The sequence below is a fragment of the Paramormyrops kingsleyae genome, chromosome 9 (assembly GCF_048594095.1).
Source record: "Paramormyrops kingsleyae isolate MSU_618 chromosome 9, PKINGS_0.4, whole genome shotgun sequence".
NCBI lineage: Eukaryota > Metazoa > Chordata > Actinopteri > Osteoglossiformes > Mormyridae > Paramormyrops > Paramormyrops kingsleyae.
The window spans coordinates 16089816-16116475 of NC_132805.1; the positions used below are offsets into that span (position 1 = coordinate 16089816).

The 26660-nt window shown below is 42.0% G+C and overlaps 1 protein-coding gene and 1 long non-coding RNA gene across 6 annotated transcripts in view; one reads left to right on the forward strand and one right to left on the reverse strand.

The window, feature by feature from the left end:
• LOC111833703 (TBC1 domain family member 15) overlaps positions 1-26660 on the forward strand; it is a 78637-nt gene that overhangs the window by 25038 nt on the left and 26939 nt on the right. For 2 of the 5 annotated variants that reach the window (XM_072716422.1, XM_072716423.1), the window contains exons 2-4: positions 17294-17479; positions 18106-18224; positions 22869-22972. In XM_072716422.1, coding sequence (XP_072572523.1) covers positions 17294-17479; positions 18106-18224; positions 22869-22972 — 409 coding nt within the window. Of the gene's footprint in view, positions 1-5686; positions 5759-10487; positions 11501-11732; positions 11886-12203; positions 12294-13160; positions 13271-17293; positions 17480-18105; positions 18225-22868; positions 22973-26660 lie in introns of all 5 variants that reach the window. The other 3 variants (XM_072716425.1, XM_072716424.1, XM_072716426.1) reach the window with 3 other exon arrangements.
• LOC140592628 (uncharacterized) lies at positions 17663-25816 on the reverse strand. The gene is made up of 3 exons (XR_011992993.1): positions 24418-25816; positions 22839-22970; positions 17663-18130 (listed from the first exon to the last, which is right to left on the reverse strand). It is a non-coding gene; the product is annotated as an uncharacterized lncRNA (long non-coding RNA).

The following is a 26660-nucleotide window of genomic DNA, read 5'->3' on the forward strand; positions in this document are numbered from 1 at the left end:
CTCAGAAAAATAAAGCCAAGCTAGAATAAAAACTTGATTTTAATAGCCAACTGTGTCCCCTGTAACACTGTTTTCAAATAAATGCATTGGCTCAACGAAGGGGTTAAAAATAAAATGTCAAAAGTTGGAAAAAATGCTAAATTAACAAGCAGTTGCAGACTTTTGCATACCACTGTAGTGTGACTGCGTTTTTATAGCGAACACTTCTCTTCACAAGCTGTGCAATACCGTTTAACATTTGTTATGTGTTTGAATTGGCTCTTGGTAATGCCAGTACAGACACGGTGTTGCCACCTCTGGCATCCATCACAGAGTATCTACAGTGGGATTAACAACATACAGTATAGGACAAGTAGCCATATTTTCCCATCTATCAAATGACTACATTAATTTCCTCACCCAGTCACCATCTTTATTTTGAAACTGTCCACACCATTGGCAGGCCTCCTCAAGAGATACTGTAAGGAAATAAGCATGAACTTACTGATGAGCAGGCATTCATCATTATACTTATCACCCAGTTTGCCAAGCAAACCCTTCTGACTGACTTTGCCTGAGTCACTTGCCCTTTATTGTGCTGTTGTGGGTTTTTTTCACTGTAACACAATTCAGTCTTCAAATGACTTTTACACATACCCTGTGATGTTATCTGTCATTGCAACCACACATCCATTCCTCTCACACTGTTTTTTGCATTATCTCAAATTAGTTCTACCCCTGATTTTTCAGGCTCAGAGTCTGTGAAAACATAGCTAAAAGGCCCTTCTGTCAAAAGGGGCTGACAGACATTCGCTATAGTCATGTTAATATAATATAATATAATATAATATAATATAATATAATATAATACAAAATTCTTTAAAACCTGTTAAGTCTAAAACTGTAAGAGTAGGTGTACTTGTTTACAAAACAAAAAACAAAAGTTGTCTTACATACAGTAACTTTTGTAGTATTTGAAGGATTTTATACCCCATTTTAAGCACAACTGTACAATTGATTAACCCTGCCCATAACAGCCTTTTACCCCTAACTGTGCAGTATCTGTATAAACTGGACACATCTGGTTTGACTGCCCCAAAGAGCTTTGGTAAGTTAAAGTTTACCTTGCCATATGTTTCTGTTACAGTTTTTCTGAATTGCTAAAAGACTAAACCTCATTCTTGGAACAAAACTTCCAATTGCCAAAACTCATTTATTGAATCAATCACTCTTTTGGTGAAACTTTAAACACAATTTGCAGATTTGAGCAAAACTCTAAACACATTCCCATTCATCAAAACACATTTTGCACTGTGGTGAACTTTGATGCAAAATAGAAAACACAGGCTGCAGAAGTTCAGCACAGCCACCATACAGTAGTCATCACTTAAACACAATGACTCAAAACTGTTCACACATGTTTCTAAACATGAGAAGAAGCCAAAGAGTGACTAGAACATACAATATGTGCTAGATGAGAGTGCAAGTGCCACTGGTGAGTTGAATTTCGACGTCAACGTACAGATGGGTCACACAGAGGACTCTTCCCGCATCACCCAGCAAGGTGTCCCTATTGCTCACTACCGACAGTTACCATACTTATGACCAGAGACCCACACAACAATTACGTTTCAAACTACATTTTCAGACAACTTCACATTATATATGATCGTAGAGCTAAATTATTCCCTATTAGTTATGAAGGATTATTATATATAAGATTATTTACTTACACGGTGAATATACCCTTCTTAGAATTCTTTTTCCGCCATCGCTGACGTATTTACCCGGTACTAAGCTTCTAACTACAGCTCGTGAGTTGTTCGAACTACGCAACTTAATGACAGTGTTTGCGAACGTTCGGTCGAACTATGGTATTGGGAAACGCACCCCAGAACGGAAAGGTTAAGGAAGAACTTTTTCCCCCAGGTCATAATGCTCCTAAATCAGGACAATACTCAATGCCTCTAGGTACTGCTTCACCCTTTCCAAATCATTGACACATACCTCAGGCCTCTTGCACATTGCACTTATATACCTCTTACCTATCACTTATGTATAGATTATGTACAGCTGAACATTTCATATATTTTTTATCTTATTATTTTTCTTATTTGTTCTGTATTTTGTTACTCTCTTATCGTGCACAGCTGCTCAGAGTGACCAGGGTTACATTCCACTACATGTTGTATGTGTACAACTGTGTACGTGACGAATAAACCTTTTGAATCTTGAATCTTCAATCTTGAATTTTCGTAAAGTACAAATTCCGACCTTCCTGGCAATATATCACATGTGCTGGGGCCTCACTTCTAAGTGCCACTTCCGTGGACTTTTAGTTGAACATTATGGATGGCAGGTTCCCCATGGTTACAGTGTACAGGGCGAAGTGCACATTTAGAAATCCTGCCCCGGGCACGTTCATGCATTTTCGTATAGTACAAATTGCGAGCTTTCCGGCAATATATCACATGTCCCAGGGCAGGATTTCTACGTGCCACTTCCGTGGACTTTTAGTTGAACATTATGGATGGCAGCTTCCCCATGGTTACAGTGTACAGGGCGAAGTGTACATTTAGAAATCCTGCGCCGGGAACTTTCATGCATTTTCGTATAGTACAAATTGCGAGCTTTCCGGCAGTATATGAATTATCCCAGCGCAGGATTTCTACGTGCCACTTCCGTGGACTTTTAGTTTAAGATTATGGATGGTAGCTTCCCCATGGTTACAGTGTACAGTGCGAAATGCACATTTAGAAATCCTGCCCCGGGAACTTTCATGCATTTTCGTATAGTACAAATTGCGAACTTTCCGGCAGTATATCACATGTCCCGGGGCAGGATTTCTACGTGCCACTTCCGTGGACTTTTAGTTTAAGATTATGGATGGCAGCTTCCCCATAGTTACAGTGTACAGGGCGAAATGCACATTTAGAAATCCTGCCCCGGGAACTTTCATGGATTTTCGTATAGTACAAATTGCGAGCTTTCCGGCAGTATATCACATGTCCCGGGGCAGGATTTCTACAGTACGTGCCACTTCCGTGGGCTTTTAGTTTAAGATTATGGATGGAATCTTCCCAATTGTTACAGTGTACAGGGCGAAGTGCACATTTAGAAATCCTGCGCCGGGAACTTCCATGCATTTTCGTATAGTACAAATTGCGAGCTTTCCGGCAGTATATCACATGTCCCGGGGCAGGATTTCTATACGTAGCACTTCCATGTTTCAATATAACAGATGCTTTAATTGCAATATCCTTTTTCTTTTATTTATTTTGTGTATTAATTCTGATAAAATGGCTTGTAAAGTGGCAACCACGTTTCTACATAGATATTTCACAGGAGTGCTTTCAAGCTGTACAGTATAGCTGTACTTACAGTATATGAGAAAATTTAATCAGATAACACCAAAACAGTTCAATAGTGCTTGGATGTGAGATCTACAGAAATACAGAATTACAATGAAATACTGACATGTTTGGTGAAAGACATATGTATTTATTGATTTATTATGATTTATTTTATTCGTCAGGAACAGGCATCCATGAACAGTGACGTTGGTAGCCATGGACATCCACATCTGTCTGACGGGACAAGAGAGGGGGAAAATGCAGATTATCGGACAACCGTATTGTACTGACTGCGCAGTTGCACCGCAATGCTGAGCTCCTCGAATTTCTCTTTTGTTTACGTCCGGCGGAATCCGCATTTTACCCTCATCCCTAATTTGGGAGTTATTTGTTCGTTTGATAAATATTGGGCTACCTTATTTAAAGTATTGCTCTAACAGACCTGTTATTGTTTTGTATTATAGTGCAGTGTTCGTTCTTAAATAATATAAACCCTGCCTGGGCCGCATGTAGTGCCCGGCTTTCGGCTCGTGCTGTTCTGTCATTTATGTAAGGAATAATTGACGACGGGCCGTTGAATTATTAGAAAAATAATGCACACCCGAGGTGGTGATGCGGAGTGGCCGTTACACCTTGGGTGTGCATTATTTTTCTATTATACTACGGGACCGTTGAATGCTTGAATCTGATTGGCTGACGAACGTTCTGAGGTGTGCAATTATTTTCAGGGAAACGCACGGCGAACGTAGTTCCAGGCAGCTCTCTTGACCGCATTACAGTTCCATATCACTTCGCATAGTTAACTGTAATAACGGAAATTGCCATACAGTACCTATACAGCACACAGGACAAACAAAAACAACAACATGACAGACGATTTTCCGAAAGTAAATTTTAATATTTACGGTGAATATGAAACTTTCAACAACTGGGCTGCAGCAGTATGACAGTCCAGATGAAAAACAACATAAACGGAAGCGGACATCAAAGGCAGCCGGCAACAACAAAAGACATAAAACGATCAGCGAAGAACAGCTAGACATACTCGTGGGAGAAAAACACGAAGAAAACACCAAAAAAACAACAGCTAATGACGTTTTGAAACTAGCAAAAGAGTCGTTGGATGAGATGCGGAAGAAATAATCCTACTCACAATAGCGATTTAAGTAGAAAAACCGGATGAATCCCTTGAAATATATCATCTGATCGATGTCTTGAGGTGTGGCAACCGTAGTATAAGCGAAATAATTGACTCCGGACCGTTGAATTATGTAAGGAATAATTGACGACGGGCCGTTGAATTATTAGAAAAATAATGCACACCCGAGGTGGTGATGCGGCCACGACGCGAAGCGGAGTGGCCGTTACACCTCGGGTGTGCATTATTTTTCTAATAATTCAACGGTCCGGAGTCAATTATTCCGCTTATACTACGGTTGCCACACCTCAAGACATCGATCAGATGATATATTTCAAGGGATTTGTCCGGTTTTTCTACTTAAATCGTTACATTACAACAAATACTGCTGCAGCCCAGTTGTTGAAAGTTTCATATTCACCGTAAATATTAAAATTTACTTTCGGAAAATCGTCTGTCATGTTGTTGTTTTTGTTAGTCCTGTGTGCTGTATAGGTACTGTATGGCAATTTCCGTTATTACAGTTAACTATGCGAAGTGATATGGAACTGTAATGCGGTCAAGAGAGCTGCCTGGAACTACGTTCGCCGTGCGTTTCCCTGAAAATAATTGCACACCTCAGAACGTTCGTCAGCCAATCAGATTCAAGCATTCAACGGTCCCGTAGTATAATAAAGTTTTATTCATTCTGAAAGTGTCGCGACTTGCCTGTATCCATATTCCACAAAAATGCGACTTTGCACTCCCTTGTGTCCGCAGCAGTTGGATGAACGGTTCTCGACATAAAAATGCAACAGACAGACACACACAGAGAGATTCCTGCCTTTATTAGAGATAAGAATATATTCAGCCCCCTCCCACCGAAGCTTTGAATATTCGATGTTGATCACTACCGAATACTCAAAGCTCAAAAAATGGTATTCGGACCAGCCCTAAATAATAATAATTGTGTTATTTAAATACAGTTTTGCAATGCCTAGAATTTTTTTGTTTTGCTGCAGATTGTCTGTCAATCTCAAGTCTGCATATCACCTGTCAGCTGATGGATCGTGGGCTTAAGTTTTTGTGGTGAGAACAGCACGTTGTCACCCTCTTACTGTTGTGTATACCTTCACCTTGTTATTCTCTATGTTTGATATTTCAAGAATGCATTTTTGAATCAAACACCATTTTGTCCTCACTAGACATTAATCCTTCTTTGTTTCCACTTTTACAGTGAATGGTGCTAGAAGTGTTCCAGTTACAGAGTGAATGTGGCAATGCAAGGCTTGTCCTTCTGTTTTTCCAAGTAGGTCCCATATTCTGAAACATCAAGTGAGGCATAGACATTATAGAAAAAACAATCGTATTCCATGTGTACATGCAAACTGCCCATACACTTTTAGAATGTGGAATGCACTGTTAATTCATTTGAATAGATGTCATGTTATTAAAACTAGTCATCAGTCAGAGAGATGTACATTTAGTTGCCATTCGTGTCCTTGTAAGGATCTTGTGTCTGAGAGGGATTACTGGAGTCACATTAATGCACACTTGAAGAAAAGCGAGGTTGTAACTTGTATGTTCTTGGATTGCAAATTTCAAACAAACATCTTAGGATCTTTTAAATCTCACAAGAGCAGGAAACACATGTCTTATTCATCAAAAGATTTTAAACCAGGAATTGTAGTATCAGCCACCTTTGCTTCCCTAGAATCTGCTTCAAATACTTCTGATGATGACATTGGTGAGGATGCTCAACCAGGTAGCAGTGCTGATGCTCTAAATGACCTCCCAGATGTAATCTGGCACAGTTTGGCAGCAGCTTTGTTAAAATTCGAACATTTTCCCCATGTATCAAGCAGAGCAATCAATGATTTTTTGGTAGAACTTCAACACTTAACTGGTTGTCTCTCAAAATCTCATGCTGAAGGTGTTCTAGTGGATATTATTCAGAAGCACAAGCTCCAAGTTGATAGAGCTGACATAGAGGAAATAATCTCCTCTCTGTGCTCAGCAAATCCTCTGAATAAAGCCTTAGAGAAGGGTGGACCTTTGAGTTCTGCATATCAACGTAAGCAATATTACAAGGCAAAATTTAATGTTGTTGAACCAGTTGAATATATTTTGGATGCGAAAAAGAACAAAACATTCCAGTATGTCCCCATCCTAGAATCCCTGCAAGTGCTGCTGAGTAGGAAAGATATTGTGGACAAGATAGTTATCACGAAACACAAAGAGAGACAGAGACTGGAAAAGAAATTGTGTACAGGTCTTATAAGGATGGTCTGCATTGTAAGGAACATAGTTTGTTGTCAGGGGAAGACCTAAGCTTATCCATAACTTTGTATGCTGATGACTTCGAGGTCTGTAATCCTTTGGGCACCTCCCGCAAAATCCACAAACTTTGTGCTGTGTATTGGGTACTGAGTAACCTACCCCCAGGGTCTCATTCTAGTTTGTCCTCAGTTTTCCTGGCCATTTTGTTTAAAATAGACAATGTAAAGTCATTTGGTTATGACAAGGTTTTAGAGCCCCTAATAAGTAACCTGAGGTCTTTGGAAGTTAATGGCATTTTTGTCCCACAACTGGACAAATCACTGAAGGGTACAGTGCAGACTGTTGCAGCTGACAATTTAGGAGCACATGGAATAGCAGGCTTTGTGGAAAACTTTACAGGCCAATACTTTTGTCGTTTTTGTACAGCACAAGCTTCAGACATTCAATCACATGAGGTTAGGTCAGGAACTTTCAGCCTCAGAACAAAGGAAACACATGAAACCCATGTCAGTGCAGCCCTAGATAGTGGCAGTAGCTTTTTTGGAGTTAGAAGAGCCTGTTCTTTTACTGGAGCACTGTCTCATTTTCATGTTGTCAGTGGCTACCCTCCTGACATTGCTCATGATCTTTTTGAAGGCATTGTGCCTGTTGAACTAGCGCATTGCCTCAAATTACTAATATCAAAGAAGTATATCACCTTGGATGATCTAAACAGTTCCATTCTGCATTTCCCATACAAGTGGACTGACAAAACCAATAAGCCTCATACTTTGCCACAAAATCTTTCAAGCAGGAAAACCATAGGGGGCAATGCCCATGAAAATTGGAGCTTGTTAAGATTGCTCCCATTTCTAATTGGCCCCAAGATCCCTGAACATGAGCTAGTATAACAGGTCTTCTTGGATCTAAAACAGTTTGTTGAGCTAGTGGTTGCCCCAATTCACAGTGACGAGTCTATCGCTTACCTTGACAGCAAAATTTCAGATCATCGACAAAAGTATCAAGAGGTGTTTCCTAACAAAACATTGCTGCCCAAACACCACTACATAGAACATTACCCACAACTTATACAGCTTTTTGGGCCTCTTGTGGGACTTTGGACCATCAGGTTTGAGGCAAAGCACAGTTTCTTTAAAAAAGTTATAAAACACACCAGTTGCTTTAAAAACGTGCCTCTGTCTCTGGCTGTGAAACATCAGTTTATGATTGGTTACCACTTGTCATCTCCAAATATTGATAAACCAGTGCTGGATGTGTCAGATGTATCCAGTGTCCCATTAGATGTTTTGAAGGAAAAGCTAGCTCAAGCTTTTAAACAGATAGATCCTGATGTATCTGAAATAAACCTTGCAAAAAACGTTTGGAGCACGGGAATAAACTACAGACCAGATATGATAGTGGCATATGGTTCTGAAGGTGGCTTACCTGAATTTGGGGAAATCCATCAAATATGCATTTTGCAGCAGAAACTATTTTTTGTGTTGAAACTGAAACTGTGGATGGTATTGTGAGCATTATGGAGCCTTTCAGCTGACCTCATCTCCGGCACGAGAACTTGCTCTTGTGGAAATCTCTGAACTGGTTGATGAGTATCCACTGGATGCCTATGTAGTTGGTGGTGTGCAACAGTGGTGTAAAGTACTTGAGTAAATGGACTTCGTTACTGTACTTAAGTATTTTTTTGGCTACTTTGTACTTGTACTGAGTATCAAAAATATAAGCAACTTTTACTCTCTACTCCACTACATTTGTGACTGAATATATGTACTCTTTACTCCACTACATTTGAACGGACGCTTACCGTTACTCGCTACATTGTGATTGCGTGCGACAAGTCAGGATCTTTATCTACCACGGCTAATTTCGTCAAGTATGTCTGGCTGCAGCCTGCAGGAGGGCGGGGTTGGACATCCAACCCCGCCCACATCCAACCCGGCCCATTCGTACCGCGAAAGCCACGCCCTTGTCCAACACGTCTTAAAGCGGAAGCCAAAGCGAACTCGCAGAACGGAATCGTTGTAGTACCTGTTATGTCATTAAGTTAAAAATCTTTAGTGTCCCAGTGTAATAACAGTGCTATCTATTATTTATTATTTTGTTTGTTAATGTTTCTGCTAGACACACTATTGACTGTCAATTACTGCACAAAGATTTTACTGTGGGACCCGCATGGTTGTTTTGCTGCTGGTTAAACGTTTCCATCAGTTAGCTGACTATCTAGCCGACTCACTACCAAAACTATGGTAACTAGGTAAAGTTGCTGATAATATAGCTTCCATGTAGTTAACAAGACTTGACACTTAAAGACTTTGTGCGTCATCAGATATTACTGTCTGCTCAAACGACTGTTCAGCTTGCTTCCTATGGGTTACTAGTTATTAGCTAGTTAGCAAAGCCACTGTGGTAGCATCCATTAAGGCTGTGCGATATAGCAAAAATATTTTTATCATGATCATATCAAACGATATTGATAATTATCATGGTGTAATTCAAGTCATTATTTTATTAATATGAGTGCTCCATTTTTGCTTGAAATGCCCTTAAGAATTGCCCTTAAGAATTGCCCTTAAAACACCATTAAAGTCTGCTCTGAATTTGTTTTTTTATTAGTTTTTTTTTATTGTTTTACCTTTTTTTTGAACATTTGAGTTTGACTGAGACTGACTTTTTGTTCTATTTTCTTCTGCCATTTTGAAACATTGAGGTGTTCAATTTAATGTCTATATTAGGAAATAAAGCCTCATAAATAAATAGTTCCTTGTTTTCCACATTTCTTGGTGTTCTTTGAGCCTACATTCAGTACGAGTAAAATACTTAAGTTCTTTTAAAATTGGATACTTTACGACTTTTACTCAAGTCTTATTGGAATTGGTGACTTGTAACTTGTAATGGAGTAATTTATACAGTAAGGTATCTGTACTCTTACTCAAGTATGGTTTTCAGGTACTCTTTACACCTCTGGTGTGCAAATGGTGACCTTTAAGAGATCAATCTGTGTGTTCAGGTATGTGTGTTCATATAAAATCATTGTGGCTACAGGTGCATACAGTCTTTAAAAAGAGGCCAAGGGCTCTCATGGACACACAATTCCAGCAAAGGTTTTAACTTCTAAAAACAATTATTTCTAGATTTTGAAATGGTTCCTCATTTAGAACCTCAGTGTTGTTCCCTATGATCACTAAAAAGATCTGTTTTAAAAGTATGTAAAGAAAATCAAGGAAATTGGATAAATATTATGGGAATGTTATGGAAAAGTTTGAGAAATTAATGTATCGAAACCCTGGAGAGCACTCTTTTTCTTGAGCCTGTAGCACACTTCATCGCTCCTCTGGTATTGTCCTGTGCTCTCCTCAGCCTCTGAATATTATCACAGGGATGTTTGTTGTATCTCTGTGTTTAACCTTGATTGTGTGGGAAATGGTGATGGGATTGGCAACATCATGCACTCATGACTGTGATGAAAGGAATAGAAGGACTGTGATGGGCAACTCTAGAAGACAGTGTGAAACAAAAAATGCTGTCTCTGCTGTCACGTACTAATGTGCATGGGAAACCCTGGACACACTAACTGGTGTTTTTTGTTTTTCTTATACACTTTTGACAAGTTGATTTTGGAATGTCTGTTTTTTTTTGCAGGGTTTAGTTGTCAGATTCTTAAAATATTAGTGTTTTAACAGTAAAAGATAAGATTTGGTGAATAACAATACCTCATGTTATAAAACTGATACTAATTACATTTTCTTATTCTTTCCTAACAGACAGTGAAGTGAGACCATGACAACTCAATCTATTCTCAGTTATCCTTGGACCAGGCAGTAGTCAGAGGGTCAGGTTTCCTGCTGGTCTGCCATCAACTGTGGCTGAACTGGAGACTGAGATAAAGACTCAGTGTAAAATAATGCAACCCTTCCGACTGCAGTTCGTGGACTCGCTTTTGGTGACGAATTTATGAACTTAACTTCAATGGATGAAATACAAGATAAAGCAACACTCACAGTTGTATACATATCCTGCCAACCTCAAGAACAAGGTGAACACAGTTTCTCCTTTCCATCAACCAGTGCTCCTGATGACACCTCATCCTGTTCTAGTGACGCACTGTGATTCTTTCATCTTCAGAGTCTACGTCGTCACGGGCTTCATGGCCAGATTTGTTCCATGTTCCCCATTTCACATATGATGCAAAAATTAAGCTTGAGAAGGCCAACGTAGCTTTCCAAAAAATGGGATGCTGTTGATCCCTGATCCAAAACTGAAGTCTGACATATTAGAGGGGTTGATCCAGGAGGTAGTCAAGCACACAGTCTACCTCACAGACAGTAAGTTTGATGAAGTTGCAGAGGCACTCATCCTGAAGCATCCATGTTTAAAAGAAAAAGGTTCACCCACTGGCTATGGAGGATGGAAAATGAGCTTCAAATACAAGTTGTCAAATTACTGCACACATCTCCGGAAAATAGGATGTCCTGAAGTATGTGTGAATTCTTTGAAATATAAACCAGCTGATAAACGTTCCCCTGCTTTTGAGGTTAAGAGACCAAAAAGGGGTGAAGTGGAATACTGCCCCTCTTTTCCATTAGGAGAATGTGCTCAGTCCCTGGAGAAGATGAGGATCGAACTCCTTTCAGATGTCAAGAAGCGCAACAACAGAGAGACAATTAGGGCTAAAATGGACAGAACATTTGCATTAAGAATACAAGAAGTCATTTCTAATGCTCCCATGATCAGCAATGTACAAGAGAGATGGCCAGCTCTTTTTGATGCAATGGAGGTAATTTAAAAAATGATGCCCTGACTTGTGTCATAGATAATGTGGTCACGTGTAAAAGTAATGCTCGACTTCATTAGGATGTGCTTCCAAATATTCCATAGCAGAGCCCAGATGACTAACCATGCACAGTACATGCCATGATATGACAGGCAGGTGTAGTTTTGATGTTCGATATGTCTCCTAAAATCTGTGGGCTGTGCTGTACATTAAAAATTATTTCATGTCATTTCAGATAAACGCGGAATTCAAGCGCATCACAACCATGCCTCTACAATCAAGGTTTCTGTCACAGCTTGACCTTCTCTCTGAAAGTCAGCTGAGAGTGTTTGCAAAGCGATCGGGGGAGCAGGGCAAAAAGCTGAAAGACATAGCTGCCATGATGACAGTAAGAACTTTTAAATTGTTTAACTATAATGTGTATATCCATTGCATTAGGACAGTAAAAGATGTACTATATATGCATCCATTGCAAAGCTCAACTTCCTTTACCTGTAAGGTAATTACACTGTCCCACTGTGAGAAATGTATATTTTTTATGTCATCTTTGGAGATGATATAAAGGTCAGGTCCAAACAGATAGTGTTGTTTTGTACACGCTGATGTCACATGCTAACTGGTTAAAAAAAGTCAGTGTTTGTATTCAATCATTTTCCTCTGCAGCTACTGAAAATTTGGGTTAAAATATCTCTCTTTTCTTCTTCAGGATGACATTGATGTTGGAAGGGAGTACCTCATAAGAGGACTATGCATCTATCTGAATGAGAATCCCAACGTCTTGGTGCAGGAGTACATGGTGAGTGTTTTGTGAGTAGATTGTGGCTTCGCTACATTTCAAAACATACTCCGTTAACTTTGTGATCCTACTTGGACTGTTTAGGTCCATTTGTCCTCTTTATTACTTTGGCACAGATTCCAGTGCTGAGATTAAAACAAAAAGTTACAGTTGTCACACAAATGGTCCAAACAGTCTGCTTTTTCTCCATAGCCCCCCATTATGAAAGTGAAAAATCATTTTGACCCCTCTGCCACAGAGTGAAAAAATATTGTTTCTCTTACATTTGGGGTTACACTAGTGTGAAAACACTTCAAATTTCTGATTATAGTGAAAGAAGGAAAATTCCACCATCTTCACACACTGCGCTGACCCTCATCTGACAAGGGCAGAATTGGGACTAGGATATAACAAGTCCAGGTTAATGATAAAAACCATCCAGGAACATAAAAACAATTTCTAGAAAAAATGAGGAGGAGAATACTGTCTTTACATTTACATTACATTGCTGCCCAGATGATGGCCTGGGGCTACCTGGTGACTCCAGATGCAGCCTGCTTTTTCCAATAAATCTTCTGAGTGGCATAACCTGGCTTCTGGTGGGTCAATGTCTTTCAAACAAAAACTAATGTAAAGCTTGAAGTCTCCTCTTCATTTGATCTGGAAGTTATGCGTCTGTCTTTTTTTTTGGGGGGGGGGGGGTCCTCTCCGAAATTGACCATGAATGGCAGCATGGCAAGGCATTCTTTGGCTGCAGTAATCTGCTATGCTGTTTACATGGGTTTAAATAAACTATAGCATTAGAATTGCCTCGTTCAAAAGTGATCTGTGTTTTCTTTAGTTTTTTTATTTTATTAAAGCTTCAAAAAATGTTTTATTTTTAACCAGGACATGACTGAGGCCACTGCACTGAGTGCCACTGAGAAAACAACAGTGGGAATCTGTCACCAGAGAGATGCTAGGCAATGACTTTTCTGATGTTGGCATCATCATCGAGGGTGAGTTGGTGCTTCAAGATTTGGATAATGTGGCCATTGCAACGGCCATGCTGTTTGGACTTTTTTTACTCCTTGAACATGAGGTATCCACCACAGCTCTGCTACACTTTTGAGGTGAGTTGGATGTGACTCAACTCTCGAGAAAAGCCCGAAGCTTGAAGGTAAAACTGCTCCAATAAGGAGAACTCACTGTTGTTGTGCACGTGAGGCCCACAATAAATAATAGCGTCCATTGTTAAGTCCACCAACAAAAAACAAAGTGTCAGTCATTTTATACTTCTGCTTCACCAATTGTTTACTCCTTTACTGCCATGTCGACGGGGCCAGTTTTTTTTTCCCCTCTTCCTCTCTGTTAAAGGTTCTCTGATTGGCAGCATTATTCAATTTTAGTTTATGTTTGTCTTTGCAAGTGAAGAGATGGAGAACTGTACACAGTCTAAATAGTCCCATCAGGGCCATATGAAACGGGATGTTTAGTTTAATTCAGTTGGATTAAAGAATTTTGAATGCTGCTAAGAATGTTGGAATTTTATGACTGACAGTGTTGGAATTTTTTACACTCACAGTATTGCTGTTCACTGTTTATCCTTGAATAAAGGTTTTGACATGCAACTGTTTATTTTTATTATTAATTGGGGTAAAAATTGGTAATGGTAATGATTAAGAGAGTTAATAGAAAGGTATTAGACATTAAAATAAATTATTTTTGGAATCGCAATGGTAACTAACGTTTCTGCATTTCAAATGAGTTCTACAGTTACATCGAATTGTTTACAATTACAATTGTTATTTAATTCATTCTTCAGAATAGAGGCCTTGAACAGAATGTTTGTATTGTTCTCTTCCAAAATGGTTGCTACACCTGCCTGTCAAAAGAAAAGGTCTAATTTCTATGCTGTGACTGAGTCGATAAAACACTGAAAAACTGACATTACTTATTCACTGTTGATTTGTATTACACTAGAACAATAATGTCAGTTCAGTTCTTTACCTTCTGTCACTGCAGTGAAATTAGACATTTTGTTTTGAAAGGTTACTAGTGGTTACAGGCAACCATCTTGGAAGAGAACAATACAAACAATTTGTTTTAAGGCCTCCATTGTAAAATTGTGTAATTGACACTCGAATATAATATTAACATGTAATATGAAAATAACATGTAGTATTTAAGTGACCAAATAGTATTGGAGGAAAAGTTATTGAATAGTGTTGGAATAAAGTGATAAAATCGAGAAGGATTAAAATGTTCCAAGAGCTCAAATTACTTTAACAAAACATGTTTCAATCACACTGTATCAACAGAAAATACACAGGTTTATTGAATATGAATGACTTGTGTTAATTTAACTCAGTTGTTCAAGTTTCTGCCAAAGCAAAACATCTCTGTGCAACCACTGTCCACTACTGAATTAAGTAAATCCAACATGTTCTCTTTTTCCATGCAGCTGGGGTGCTTCTTTGGTACTTTGGGGTGGAACTTGAAATGCTTTCTTTGACGATAGGTTATGCAAATAGCCTGCTTCTGAAATACAACACAAATGCCGCCTTGTAAACAGTTGCAAACTCAGAAAATAATGATGCAAAACTTTAACCCCTGCAATATAATGTACAGTAGGCCCTTGTGCATTCGCGCTTCGTGATTCGTGAATTCACAGATCTGTGAAAATTTCATTGGAACCGAACTTATTGGCATCCACGATTTTTTTACACATTTGCAAAATCCTCGAAAAACCCTACAGATGTGTTTATGTTTAATTTTCATAGTAATTTATATGTTTTCATGCTTTTAAGTGTAAAATTGGTAAGAAATATTTAGTCAGTGAAGAATCTACTGTTTTTTTGGGGAAAGTTCAAGACAAAACATAAATCAGTTAAAAAATCCCTTAACTGTACCTTTACAAGATGTGAATCCCATTAAGTTTATTCCCTTTGGAACGCTAATGGTTACATAAATATTAGAAAATAGTTAATTTACTATTTCGCAATAGTAAGTACATGTTAATGTAAATTCAAACCCAAACGCTCTCACAAATCCCCACATGAAGAGGGAAATTCTGAGGAGCTGTAACTCCTCATGTACACTATGCAGTCATTTTCATATTTTCACCATACTGCACAGCTAATTCATAATCATCATTATTTTAAATCAATATTCATCATTTGTGAGTACCAATACTACTGTTTTTTATTAAATATTTTTAATGTTTGCATGTATTTTTGTTCTCTCTCAATCTTTTGTGGTTAGCGCACACATTTTACAGTCCTGTTCCTTTACTCATTTTACTTTACTGTGAATGCAAAAGAAGATGGCAGCCAATGCCGTGTTCTATGAATTAGTAAGGGTAGCATTAGTATGCTGTACTGTAAATGTGCTAGTGTGACAAATATCTGTTAGGCTATACTGTACACTTTTTACATCAAACATTTGTTTTTTTAAAGGCAATGTATTAAGCTAACTTTTAAATTAAAGTGTTTTGGGAGCATATTTAGGGTTTAAACTATAGAAATAAGTACATATTAAAATTTTTAGTGACTACCAAACATCCGCGAATCATCCTCATTCGTAACAGGTTCTGGAACATAACTTCACGAATGTTCGAGGTCTTACTGTGCATACAGAATTGAAAGTAAGAAAAAGTCTTATTTTAATATAGCTGACTAGCAATAAAAGAGTTGGATGTGCATTACATGCGATGTTGGTATTAATATTTCATGTCATCCAGCCCTATAACATACTCTAGTCATTTTTTGAATTCAGCACCGGTACCAGTTTTTACGTTAGTGGAAAACCAACACCTTGCGTTTCTTGAAGTACCAAAAGTTCGGTACCTGGTGCAGTTAGACAAGATACCTAGTTAACATGTCTTCTGATAGCTGCTACAGCCCATGCTACTTTTAGCCCCAATTGTTGGATTTCCGCTCAAAAAAAAATACTCTTGCGTTAACTGTATCAAACAATATGAAAACTAAGGGGTATACTATGAAGTGAGATTAACATGCACCCTGCAAAACCTATTCAGTATGTGGCCAGGAAAATGACAAAGGTGTTAACATATTTTAGAATGACATCCTTACTCATTTATAATTACACCATTCAATGTGCCGAATAAACAGACTAATAACTGTAAAGCTACATGAGATATCTCCAGCCAAGTGTCGTTTAATTAATTATTTTTTTTATTTAACCTTTATTGTCCCTTATGGGGAAATTCTTTTTACGCCTCCATCAACTTGCTCTTTGTAGAACAAGCTGTCTGCGAAGGGTAGCCACCTGTTGGGGCGCCCAGAGAGCTGGGGGTTAAGGGCCTTGCCGCAGACATGCTGAGACTGGGTTTGAACCGGCAACCTTGTGATTACAAGCACACAGGCTTAGCCCACTGAGCCACACGCAGCCAAGGATAATGGGGGACTGTATAAGATGTTTCAAGGGCTTAATTGTTTCAACTCAAATTTAATGCCTGTGGGACACCCTGTAAATACCACCAGTTCTGCTTTGTCCTTAATCCTCCATAAATACTTGGAGAGAAATAATATGTAATTTCCCTAAGATTGCTACAGTTTGGGACAGTCCCACACAGACTGTGCATTCGCGCCTTCTCATGTAAAGTGCACACAGAACTGTTAGTACTTCTACGGTCAAGCACACATGAGGTGAGGAGTAAAGGATAATATTGTCAAGGTATTGGAGACGCTGGCTGTCTAAAACATCTTTCAACTCTTTTATCAGCAGGTAATCAGGTATCAAGAAAAAGTATTAATGTCTAACACAAAAGTATAATAAACAGTTATCACAGTTGCAAAATGTTTCTGTTTTACAATGAATTATACAGTTTGCACCATCTATTACAAAAAAAATAATAAAAATAGGAGTCTGGCTCAAATACATTTATTTCCTACTCCACTTTATAAATAACTTGGTAGATTTCAAAATTTACTTTGGTACAGTATGTGGATTCTTTGTGTGTTATTCTGTTGTGGTCCAGTGGCTCAATATGGCAATCTAGCATTTTTTTATGGTTTCAGGTGGAGTTTTTCCTTCAGAACGTGGCCAAGTGTGGCGTTTCCTGTTTGATGTCTACCCCTGTGGTTCCACCATGTCAGAGCGCTCTTTGCTGCATGAACAGTTAGCTGTGAGATATCACGTTATGAAGAGGAAATGGCAACAGCTACTTCCGGCTGCTGTGTGCATGCGTCTCAATGGCACAGACGGTACTCCAGAAGCTTCTCCTTGTTTTATGTCTCTGCTAGTGTACCTAGTAGGTTGTACCAAGGAACTGTCTTCCCCCAGTTATTCACTCATGCATGGTGTATAATGGAGCCATTGACGCAAAGAGTCAGGTTAGAAATTCCTTTATAGATCAGAATAGTGATACTTTATTCATCCCTGTGGGAAACAGTCTTTTCACCCATGTTGCTCTCCATGAGACTCATAGACATGTACAGGTAAGAACAAGCTTGGGGATCATAGGGCAAGGTCAGCCAGCACCCATCACCTCTGGAACAGTTGCAATTAAGGGTTGCAAGGGCTCAATGGAGGTCACAGGATTTAAATCGGCAATCTTCTTACAAGCAGTGCCGCTGTAGTGGATTGTTGGGGTGGCAGGAGTACTCTAACTAGAGTTTTTGGGCAATATAAGGGGGTATGGGGTTTCATTGCTGTAGACATTGAAATTGAGACGCCTGTGCCGGCCCATCAAATAAGTATCACTATAAATATGACTGACAGCAAGTTAAGGGATGCATGCCTTTGTCTTTAATGCCTCTCTGCACAGTGCAGCATGTCTACAAAGGTGTCTGATCATATGCTGGTCACCAATGCTGGTTCCTCCTTTTAGCTGAGCTGGTGGCAGCCGTGAGGTACTTCGAACAGAGGAAAGAAAAGGTGAAACAGCAGTGTGAAAATCAGAGCCAAGAGCTCAGGGAAATACTCTCCTTTCTGGAGCTACAGGCACAGGTAAAACTAGCAACTACAAATTTGACGCCTTTCTTATGCTGGTCTGGTTTTTTCTATGCCTATTGTTTGCCTTTTCTTCTAATGTCAAGAGTGTCAAGGTACATTCACTGACAAAAAAAGTTAAGCACCCAGAAGTAATGGTCCGCTTTGGATGTAATTTGTTACACGTGCAGACCAGCGAAGGGTATGTAAATGATTCGATTTGAAAGGAGCTGGCACACAGAGGATGCCTCGTAGACACATTATACAGCATTACCAGCACTTGACAGAGTTTGATAGGGGTCGCATTGTGGGTTTGTATTAGGCCAGGTAGTTGTGCAATTTCCCGGCCTGTGAGGCATTCAGATTTCACAGTCGTCCAATGTTGGAACCAATGGGCACGTGAGGCCACCCACACACATTGTGAAGGTTTCGGTCACCCAAGACAGACCACACCAAGGGAGGATTGTCGTATTGTGCGCCAAGCATTACAGAACCCCATGACATCTGCGCCTGCCATCCGGACACAGGTATTTGACTTAACACCCCATGTCATCCCGCACCTAGTCTCGACAACTGGCATCAGCCAGACTACAAGTTCACCATGCCATGCGTGGGCTGCTGTCAACACCAGCACAGAGATGGCTGCATTTGGAGTGGTGCCGTAACCAGGAGGCATGGACTGATGACGAGTGGAATCGTACCATGCTCAATGATGAATCTCAAGTTCTGCATTGCCACGGATGACTGTCGTGTCTGTGCGTATGATTGTACTGAGGGGAAAGGACTTCAGGTCATCTCTGGTTGTGATTCGCCGGACGCTGACGGCACAGCACTACGTCAGTGACATCCTGCATCCGCATGTCTGACCCCTCCAGAGACAGCACCCTGGTACAGTCTTTCAGCAAGACAATGCACATCTACACACGGAACGTGTGTATATGGACTGCCTGTGTTATGTTGAGGTCCTCCTGTAGCCAGCCAGGTCTTCTGATCTTTCCCCAATCAAACAAGTGTGGGATCAGCTTGGATGTTAACTCAGACCCAGTGCCAGTTTGCAGTATCTTGAGGGCCGACTTGCAGCAAGAGAGGATACAACGGCTGTACGACTCCCTTCTGCACCGTATAGCCACATGTATCCAGGCCCATAGGAGTGCCACACTCTACTGACACACCAGCAGTGTACCCATACTGCCAACTATGTTGTTAATTTGATCTGATATTATAATCATTGTGATACAGTCACATGACCTTTCACCACATGCAGATTTATTTAATTTCCACCACTACGTCTGGGTGCTTACCTTTTTTTATCACTGAGTATATTTTGCTGACAGAGTAAGTGAGCTAGACAGGTAATGATATGTAAAATATTTAAATTAAATTACTTGGCATTATTGCATAATAATAATAGTAATAATTATTATTATTATCATTGTCACGCTTCGGCAGGCAGGTGAGCAGGGAAGCAGGCGAGAGCAGCCAGGAAGTCCGGTAAAGGGGTTTTATTGGGCACACGACGAACAGGCACGGACATCCACGGACAATACAATGACGGATCTGGGGAAGACTGACTCAGACGAGGACTAAATACAAAAGACAAGCTAGACATAACAGGACTCAGGTGATCACAATCAGGGCTGAACACGAGGTAACGAGGTGGGCGTGGCACACATCAGGAGCGGACGGAGCGGATCATGACAGAACCCCCCCCCCCCAAAGGCGACGGACGAGACGAGACCGGGGAACAGGACCTGAAAGACAAAACCAAAAACCATCAACGAAGAACAGGGAACAAGACAGAGACACAAAACAAAAACAGGGACGAGAAAAAGGACAAGACCCGACAAAGCACAGGAGACGCGGAAAGACAGACAGAGAAGGGAGACACAGAGGGCACAGAAGGAACACCCACAGGCGACACGAAGGGGCCAGGGGTGAACAGAGGAGGAACACAGGGACGAGGAGTAAACACAGGCGGGACGAAGGGAAAGGGAGGAGGAAGAAGGGGAGCCCGAAGGAACCCAGACGGGCGACGGGCAGCAGCCTGAGGGAGGAGGGAGCAGGAGGGGACCACCCAGGGGCCAAGGGAACGGGACGAGGGAGTGACGGAGGGGACATGGAGGGAGCAGGAGGGAACACCAGTGCAGGGAGGCAGGAGGGGGAAGCCGCAGCAGGCGGAGGCGCAGCCGGAGCCGGAGCAGGGGGGCCCGGAGGCGGCCGACACGGAGGCGGGACCGAGGACCGGCACCGAGGATCCAGGGGGGGACCCGGCGGGGACCGCCGACCCCGAGGCACAGGACCCGCAGGCATCCACCGAGCCACAGCCAGGGGCCGAACGGGCGAGCCAGGGGGCAGGGCGGGCGGGACCCGATGCTTGTGTCCCCGTCCCTTACGGCACACTGACAGGCGGGGTCCTGGGGGGCATTGGCCTTGCCGGGGTAAGGGCGAGGGAGTCAGGGCCTCTAATGAGGCAACAGGCGTGGCAGCCAGAGCCGCAGGCGAGGCAACAGGCGGGGCCGCCAGAGCCACAGGCGGGCAGGATGGGAGAGGCGGCCTCAGGCAGGGCCGCGGGCAGGGCCGCCATTACTTGGCCAATGGGGGGGCGCCTCAGTCACTTGGCCAGCAGGGGGCGCCTCAGTCACTTGGCCAGCAGGGGGCGCCTCGGCGGGCACCACCATCATGCGGCCAGCAGGGGGCGCCGCAGCGGACGCTGCCAGCAGGGGGCGCAACCGCGGCCACCTCGGGCAGTTCAGGCGCCGGCAGGACAGGCGAGACAGGCAGATCAGGCGCCGGCAGGACAGGCGAGACAGGCAGATCAGGCGCCGGCAGGACAGGCGAGACAGGCAGATCAGGCGCCGGCAGGACAGGCGAGACAGGCAGGTCAGAAGGGAGCGCCTCGGCGGGTGCATCTGGCGTGCGGCCAGCAGGGGGCGCCCTGGTGGGCGCCGCCGGCACGTGGCCAGCAGGGTGCGGAGGCGAAGCCGGGACCTTGGGCAGAGCTGTAACGGGCATCCTCAGTTCCTGGCCAGCAGGGGGCGCCGCCTCGGCCACCTCGGGCATTGCCGTAGGCAGAGCGGTGGCAGCTGCAGGGACTGCATGCGGGTCAGGCAGGACAGGAGGGTCAGGCAGGACAGGCGGGTCAGGCAGGACAGGCGGGTCAGGCGGTGCCGCGGGCAGAGCGGCGGCAGCAGCAGCAGGCGGGTCCGGCACGGGCGGCAGGAGGGGCGCCGAGCGACTAAGCGCTGCCCCTTTAAGGGCTCTCGGGACCCGAGGAATAGCGTCCCACACGGCGCGTATCCCGCCTAGACCCAGGTGCGCCAGCCGGTAAAAGTAAGCCTCCATCGGAGGTGACTTCTCCGGGTGGGGGCTGGTCAGGCTGGTAGCGGCGGGGTCATCCCAGGCGGAGAGCAAAGAGCACGCTCCCAGGGAGAGCGTCGGGGCGGCTTCTTCCCCTTTGCCCCTTCGTCTCCTCTTTTTCCGCCTTCCGGGACCGGTAGGTGGGGGCGGAGTTACCTCTGCGTCGGCGAGCGGCTGGAGCCGCTTCTCCCTTACCCGGCTAACGAGCTGTGTCAGGAGGGAGTGCACTTCCGCCATGTTGCGCTCCTCGGTGCGTGGGTTCACTCCCTGGAGGAGCTCCTCGCTCCGTTCGACCAGAGCGTATAAGCCGGGGTCCTCCTGGATCTCCGGCAACTCTCGCCAAAACGCGACTTCATGCAGCAGGACGAGCCAGAGGTCCTCGCCCTGCTGCGTTGTGTTGTTGGAGAGATCTGTCATTCTGTCACGCTTCGGCAGGCAGGTGAGCAGGGAAGCAGGCGAGAGCAGCCAGGAAGTCCGGTAAAGGGGTTTTATTGGGCACACGACGAACAGGCATGGACATCCACGGACAATACAATGACGGATCTGGGGAAGACTGACTCAGACGAGGACTAAATACAAAAGACAAGCTAGACATAACAGGACTCAGGGGATCACAATCAGGGCTGAACACGAGGTAACGAGGTGGGCGTGGCACACATCAGGAGCGGATCATATCAATCATTATCCTTTGGGATCTTTTTGTTTGAAATATTGCATTTTTTATTGAGCCGTTATTTCACAAAATATACGTATCCTGTTGTGTTTTGGTCTTGATCTTGACTTGATTCTAATGTGGCTCAGCCAACTGAATGTCAAGTGATATTTTGAACAAAATTTTCATCAATGAACTGCAAAAAATTGATTATGAAATATGATATTCATTATGTTGTGTTCCAGTATTTTTCCTCATAAAATATTAATATTAATCCATTTGAAAGGCTAATTTCCAAAACTATTTTTTGATGTGTTAGCAGACACCCTGCAATGGGCTGGTGACAATTGCTATATATAATGTCTAAATATTATGTTTTATAATATTTAAAGGAGTAATAGATTAATCATCAATTTAATCAGTGAACTCGATTATTAATATATTCAATAGTGACAATCTTAATGTAATCCAAGGAAGTATGGAATGAGTATGGAATGAGTGAGTTTTGGAAATATGTTCCTTCGCATACACATACATTCAGTCTTCTGTTTTTTTTTTTGGAGAAGGGAAACAAGTTATCTAATATGATACTTGGATCAGTATATACCTTTAGGAAAGCTTACCATAACTGTGTCTCTTGCTTCCTGGCTCAGGTGATGCTGGAGCGTGTCTCCTTTGATTTGGAGGAGCTTCAAGAAGCTGTACGCATCATTGACAAAGATGTTCCTCGCACAGACAGGAACCTTGATTACTACCTGTAAGTGTCATCAATTCCATCTTCTAACATAAAGTGATCAATAAAAGCCACATAAACTAATTAAAAATGCAACATGTTTTTGGCAGAAATGTCAGTAACAATTTACTTCATATTTATGAAGGCATAACACATTGTAGCCATGTTTATAATGCAGTATGACTGCCTTATAAAGTTGTCATCTATAATGCACTATAGATACCTTTATAATGCAGTACAAAACATCCTTAACATTTATTCCTACCATTGTAATGCTTTACAAAGGTATCTGTACTGCATTTTACAGTGGTACCTCAGTTCTCGAATTCATTAGAACTTGAATTTCTTAAAAGTCGAACCAACCAGTTAAAAAAAATTTTACCTAGAACTCGATCTGAATCTCAGAATTCAAACCATGAACGTCGACCTAACATAACTTGTACATGCGGGGAAATGAGTCACGCGGCACGTCTCTTAGCGGAAACAAAGGGTAACGCTTCAGTCTCAGCCTCGCATTCACTGTGATAGCATCGTGCATACTACACTAGCTGAATATATATGTTTAGACAGTAAAAATACATTTAGACAATGATAGACAGTAACAGTAATTATTATTATATAATAAAATACATTTAAAAATAAAGATTATTTATTCATTATTTTAATATTAATAATAAACCATTAATACGTTTTAATTATAATAATATTGTTGTGCCAAGCTGGACAAAATGGAAACAAAGGCGCAGATGTCAGGGTATCGGGGAATACGGGGTTTAATTACAGGTAAGGCAGGCAAAATTCAGATGGACAATACAATGACCGGACTGGGGAACCAAACTAAAATGCGGATGAAATACAGAGGACTAATGACAACAACCAGAAACGGCTGATCACACGGGGATTCCACACGGGGTTAACGAGGGGGCGTGGCACACGGAAGGAGCGGACGATCGGGGCAGGACACATTGTTTTTTTTTTTTACTATACACATTGTTTGGATACATTTATTCTCTTACTTTACAAATGACTGTTTTGATAAATGTGTTTAGATGTGTTTAGTACAGTATATGCTCTTCTTGTTTTATTCGGTTCATTTTGTGTTTAAATGCGAAAAAAAAAACATATTTAGGTGTAATTTTTTGGGGGCCGGGAACCAATTAATTGGTTTTCCACTATTTCTTATGGGGAAAATTCGATCACAACTCAAACTTTTTTGGATTCGATCCGGAGTCCTGAACGGATTAAATTCGAGTTCTGAGGTACCACTGTATATGACAGCTTCATAAAGCATTCATAATGCATAATACACATGGCTATAATGCTTTATTACAAATATTTATGGCCATGTTTATAATGCTTTATGAATGCTTTATGAATCTCTCGTGTTTGTTGAGAATGTGTTTAGAAATTACTAAAAACATGGCCAAAAAAACCTGTGATGAAAAAGTATTACAGCAAAGTTTCATTACCCTCGCCCGGACTAGGGTCACCGGGGCCCCACCCTGGACCCAGGCCTGGGGGAGGGGCCCGTTGGTGAGCACCTGGTGGCTGCGCTTTGGCCCGTGGGGCCTGGCCGGGCCCAGCCCGAAAGAGGTACACAGGACCATCCCCAGATGGGTCCACCACCTGCAAGGGGAATGTCATGGGTTCGGTGCGATGTGGATTAGGTGGCAGCCAAGGGAGACCATGGTGGACCGATCCCCAGCTGACAAAACTGGCTTTCGGGACATGGAACGACACCTCTCTGGTGGGGAAGGAGCCTGAGCTTGTGCATGAGGCTGAGAGATACTGGCTAGATATAGTCGGGCTCACGTCGACACATAGCATTGGCTCTGGAACCAATCTCCTGGAGAGGGGCTGGATACTCTTTTCTTCTGGAGTTGCGGCGGGTGAGCAATGCCAGGCTGGGGTAGGGCTACTGGTGGCCCCACAACTCGGTGCATTAACATCGGAGTTTACCCCAGTGAACAAGAGGGCAGTCTCCCTGCACCTTCGAGTCGGGGAGAGGTCTCTGACTGTCATTTGCGCCTATGTGTCGAATGACAGTAAACCTAGCCTTTTTGGACTCCCTGAATGGTGTGCTGGTTAGCGCACCACAAGGGGATTCCATAGTTTTGTTGGAGGGCTTCAACGCTCATGTGGGCAACGACAGTGTGGCCTGGAGGGGGGTGATTGGGAGGAACGGACTCCCTGATCTGAACCCGAGTGGTGTTCTGTTGTTGGACTTCTGTGCAATACATGGTTTGTCCATAATGAACACCATGTTCGAGCATAAGGGTGTCCATAAATGGACACGGTACGAACATACCCCGGGCTACAGGTCGATGATCGATTTTATAATTGTATCAGCTGATCTGCGCCCTTCTGTCTTTGACACTCGGGTGAACAGAGGGGCAGAGCTGTCAACTGATCACCACCTGGTAGTGAGTTGGCTCAGGTGGCAGGGGAGGAAGCCGGTCAGACATGGCACACCCAAGCGTATAGTGAGGGTCTGCTGGGAATGTGGGAATACGGCTGGGGAGAGGGAGGTATGGGTATCTCTGCTGAAGTTGCTAGCCCCGGACCCGGTACCCGGACAAGCGGGTGGTGATGGATGGATGGATGGATGGATAGATAGAAACATGGCCCTAAGGAAAGTGTTACCGAAATGTCTTTTCAAATTGAAACCTGATTATTGGCTTACTGGATAATATCAATGGTGAATAATATAACCCATGACCCTGGGGATGATTTCCACTACTTATATTATAAGCATGTTTATGTTGTGGATTTTGCTTAACACATTGTTCAATGCTAACAGTGCTAAAGTTTAGGCAGGAGTTTGGTGTAATTGGTAGTCTTAGCTGGGGACTATAACACCGCAATCTGGAAGTTGAAACTGCAATTGATTGTTTAGTGCAGACATTTTAAGTATATATATATAATGAAAATAGGTCTTAAAATTTCATCTTATTAACAAGTTGTGTCAATTCTAAAGTCATAACGCTATTATATCTTTGATTGTGTTAATGGATGCAGTACTTTATTACCCAAATGGGAGAATAGTATAAGCATAGATTTTATTAGAAACCTGTAATATTCCTTCCTGGTTGTAAACAACATGATTGTTTAGCTTATGATGTTGCACAGATTCCCACAATTAAGAGCTACTATCAAATCAATCAGAGTTTCACAGGGAGGGTGATGTTACCTAGTTTATTTTGTTTTAAATATTGGCAGACAAGCATACATAGGCTAAAAATATTACAATTTGTAATATTTCTTTATGCTTCTGTTTTTAGAGTCATTTGGCAAATAGGTTTAAGATTTTAGATCCATCACATAGTCCGTTTTAAATTATATTTTGATTCACCTTTTGGGTACGTGATATGTACTTGCGGTATGCACCATTAATTGGCAAGTTTTGTGATTAAAAAAACTAAAATTGTTTAACATCCCTATTTATAATACTATGCCCTCTCTTTTCTTATTACCATCCGTTCATCAAACCTTTTTGAAAGCATTGAAATTGAAATTAAGTTGCTAGTAGTTTTTTTGTTTTAAATGAATAATCTGCACATCACAAGTTAATCTAATAAACAAATATTAAAATATAGATCATTCTCACACACTTTCAAAAAATTAAAAGAATTTAAGAATTTAAAAAAACTGAAGGTGAAATACAGAGTTTGTTTTTTGTCTAGAGCAATTGACATTACCATAACTTTTTAGG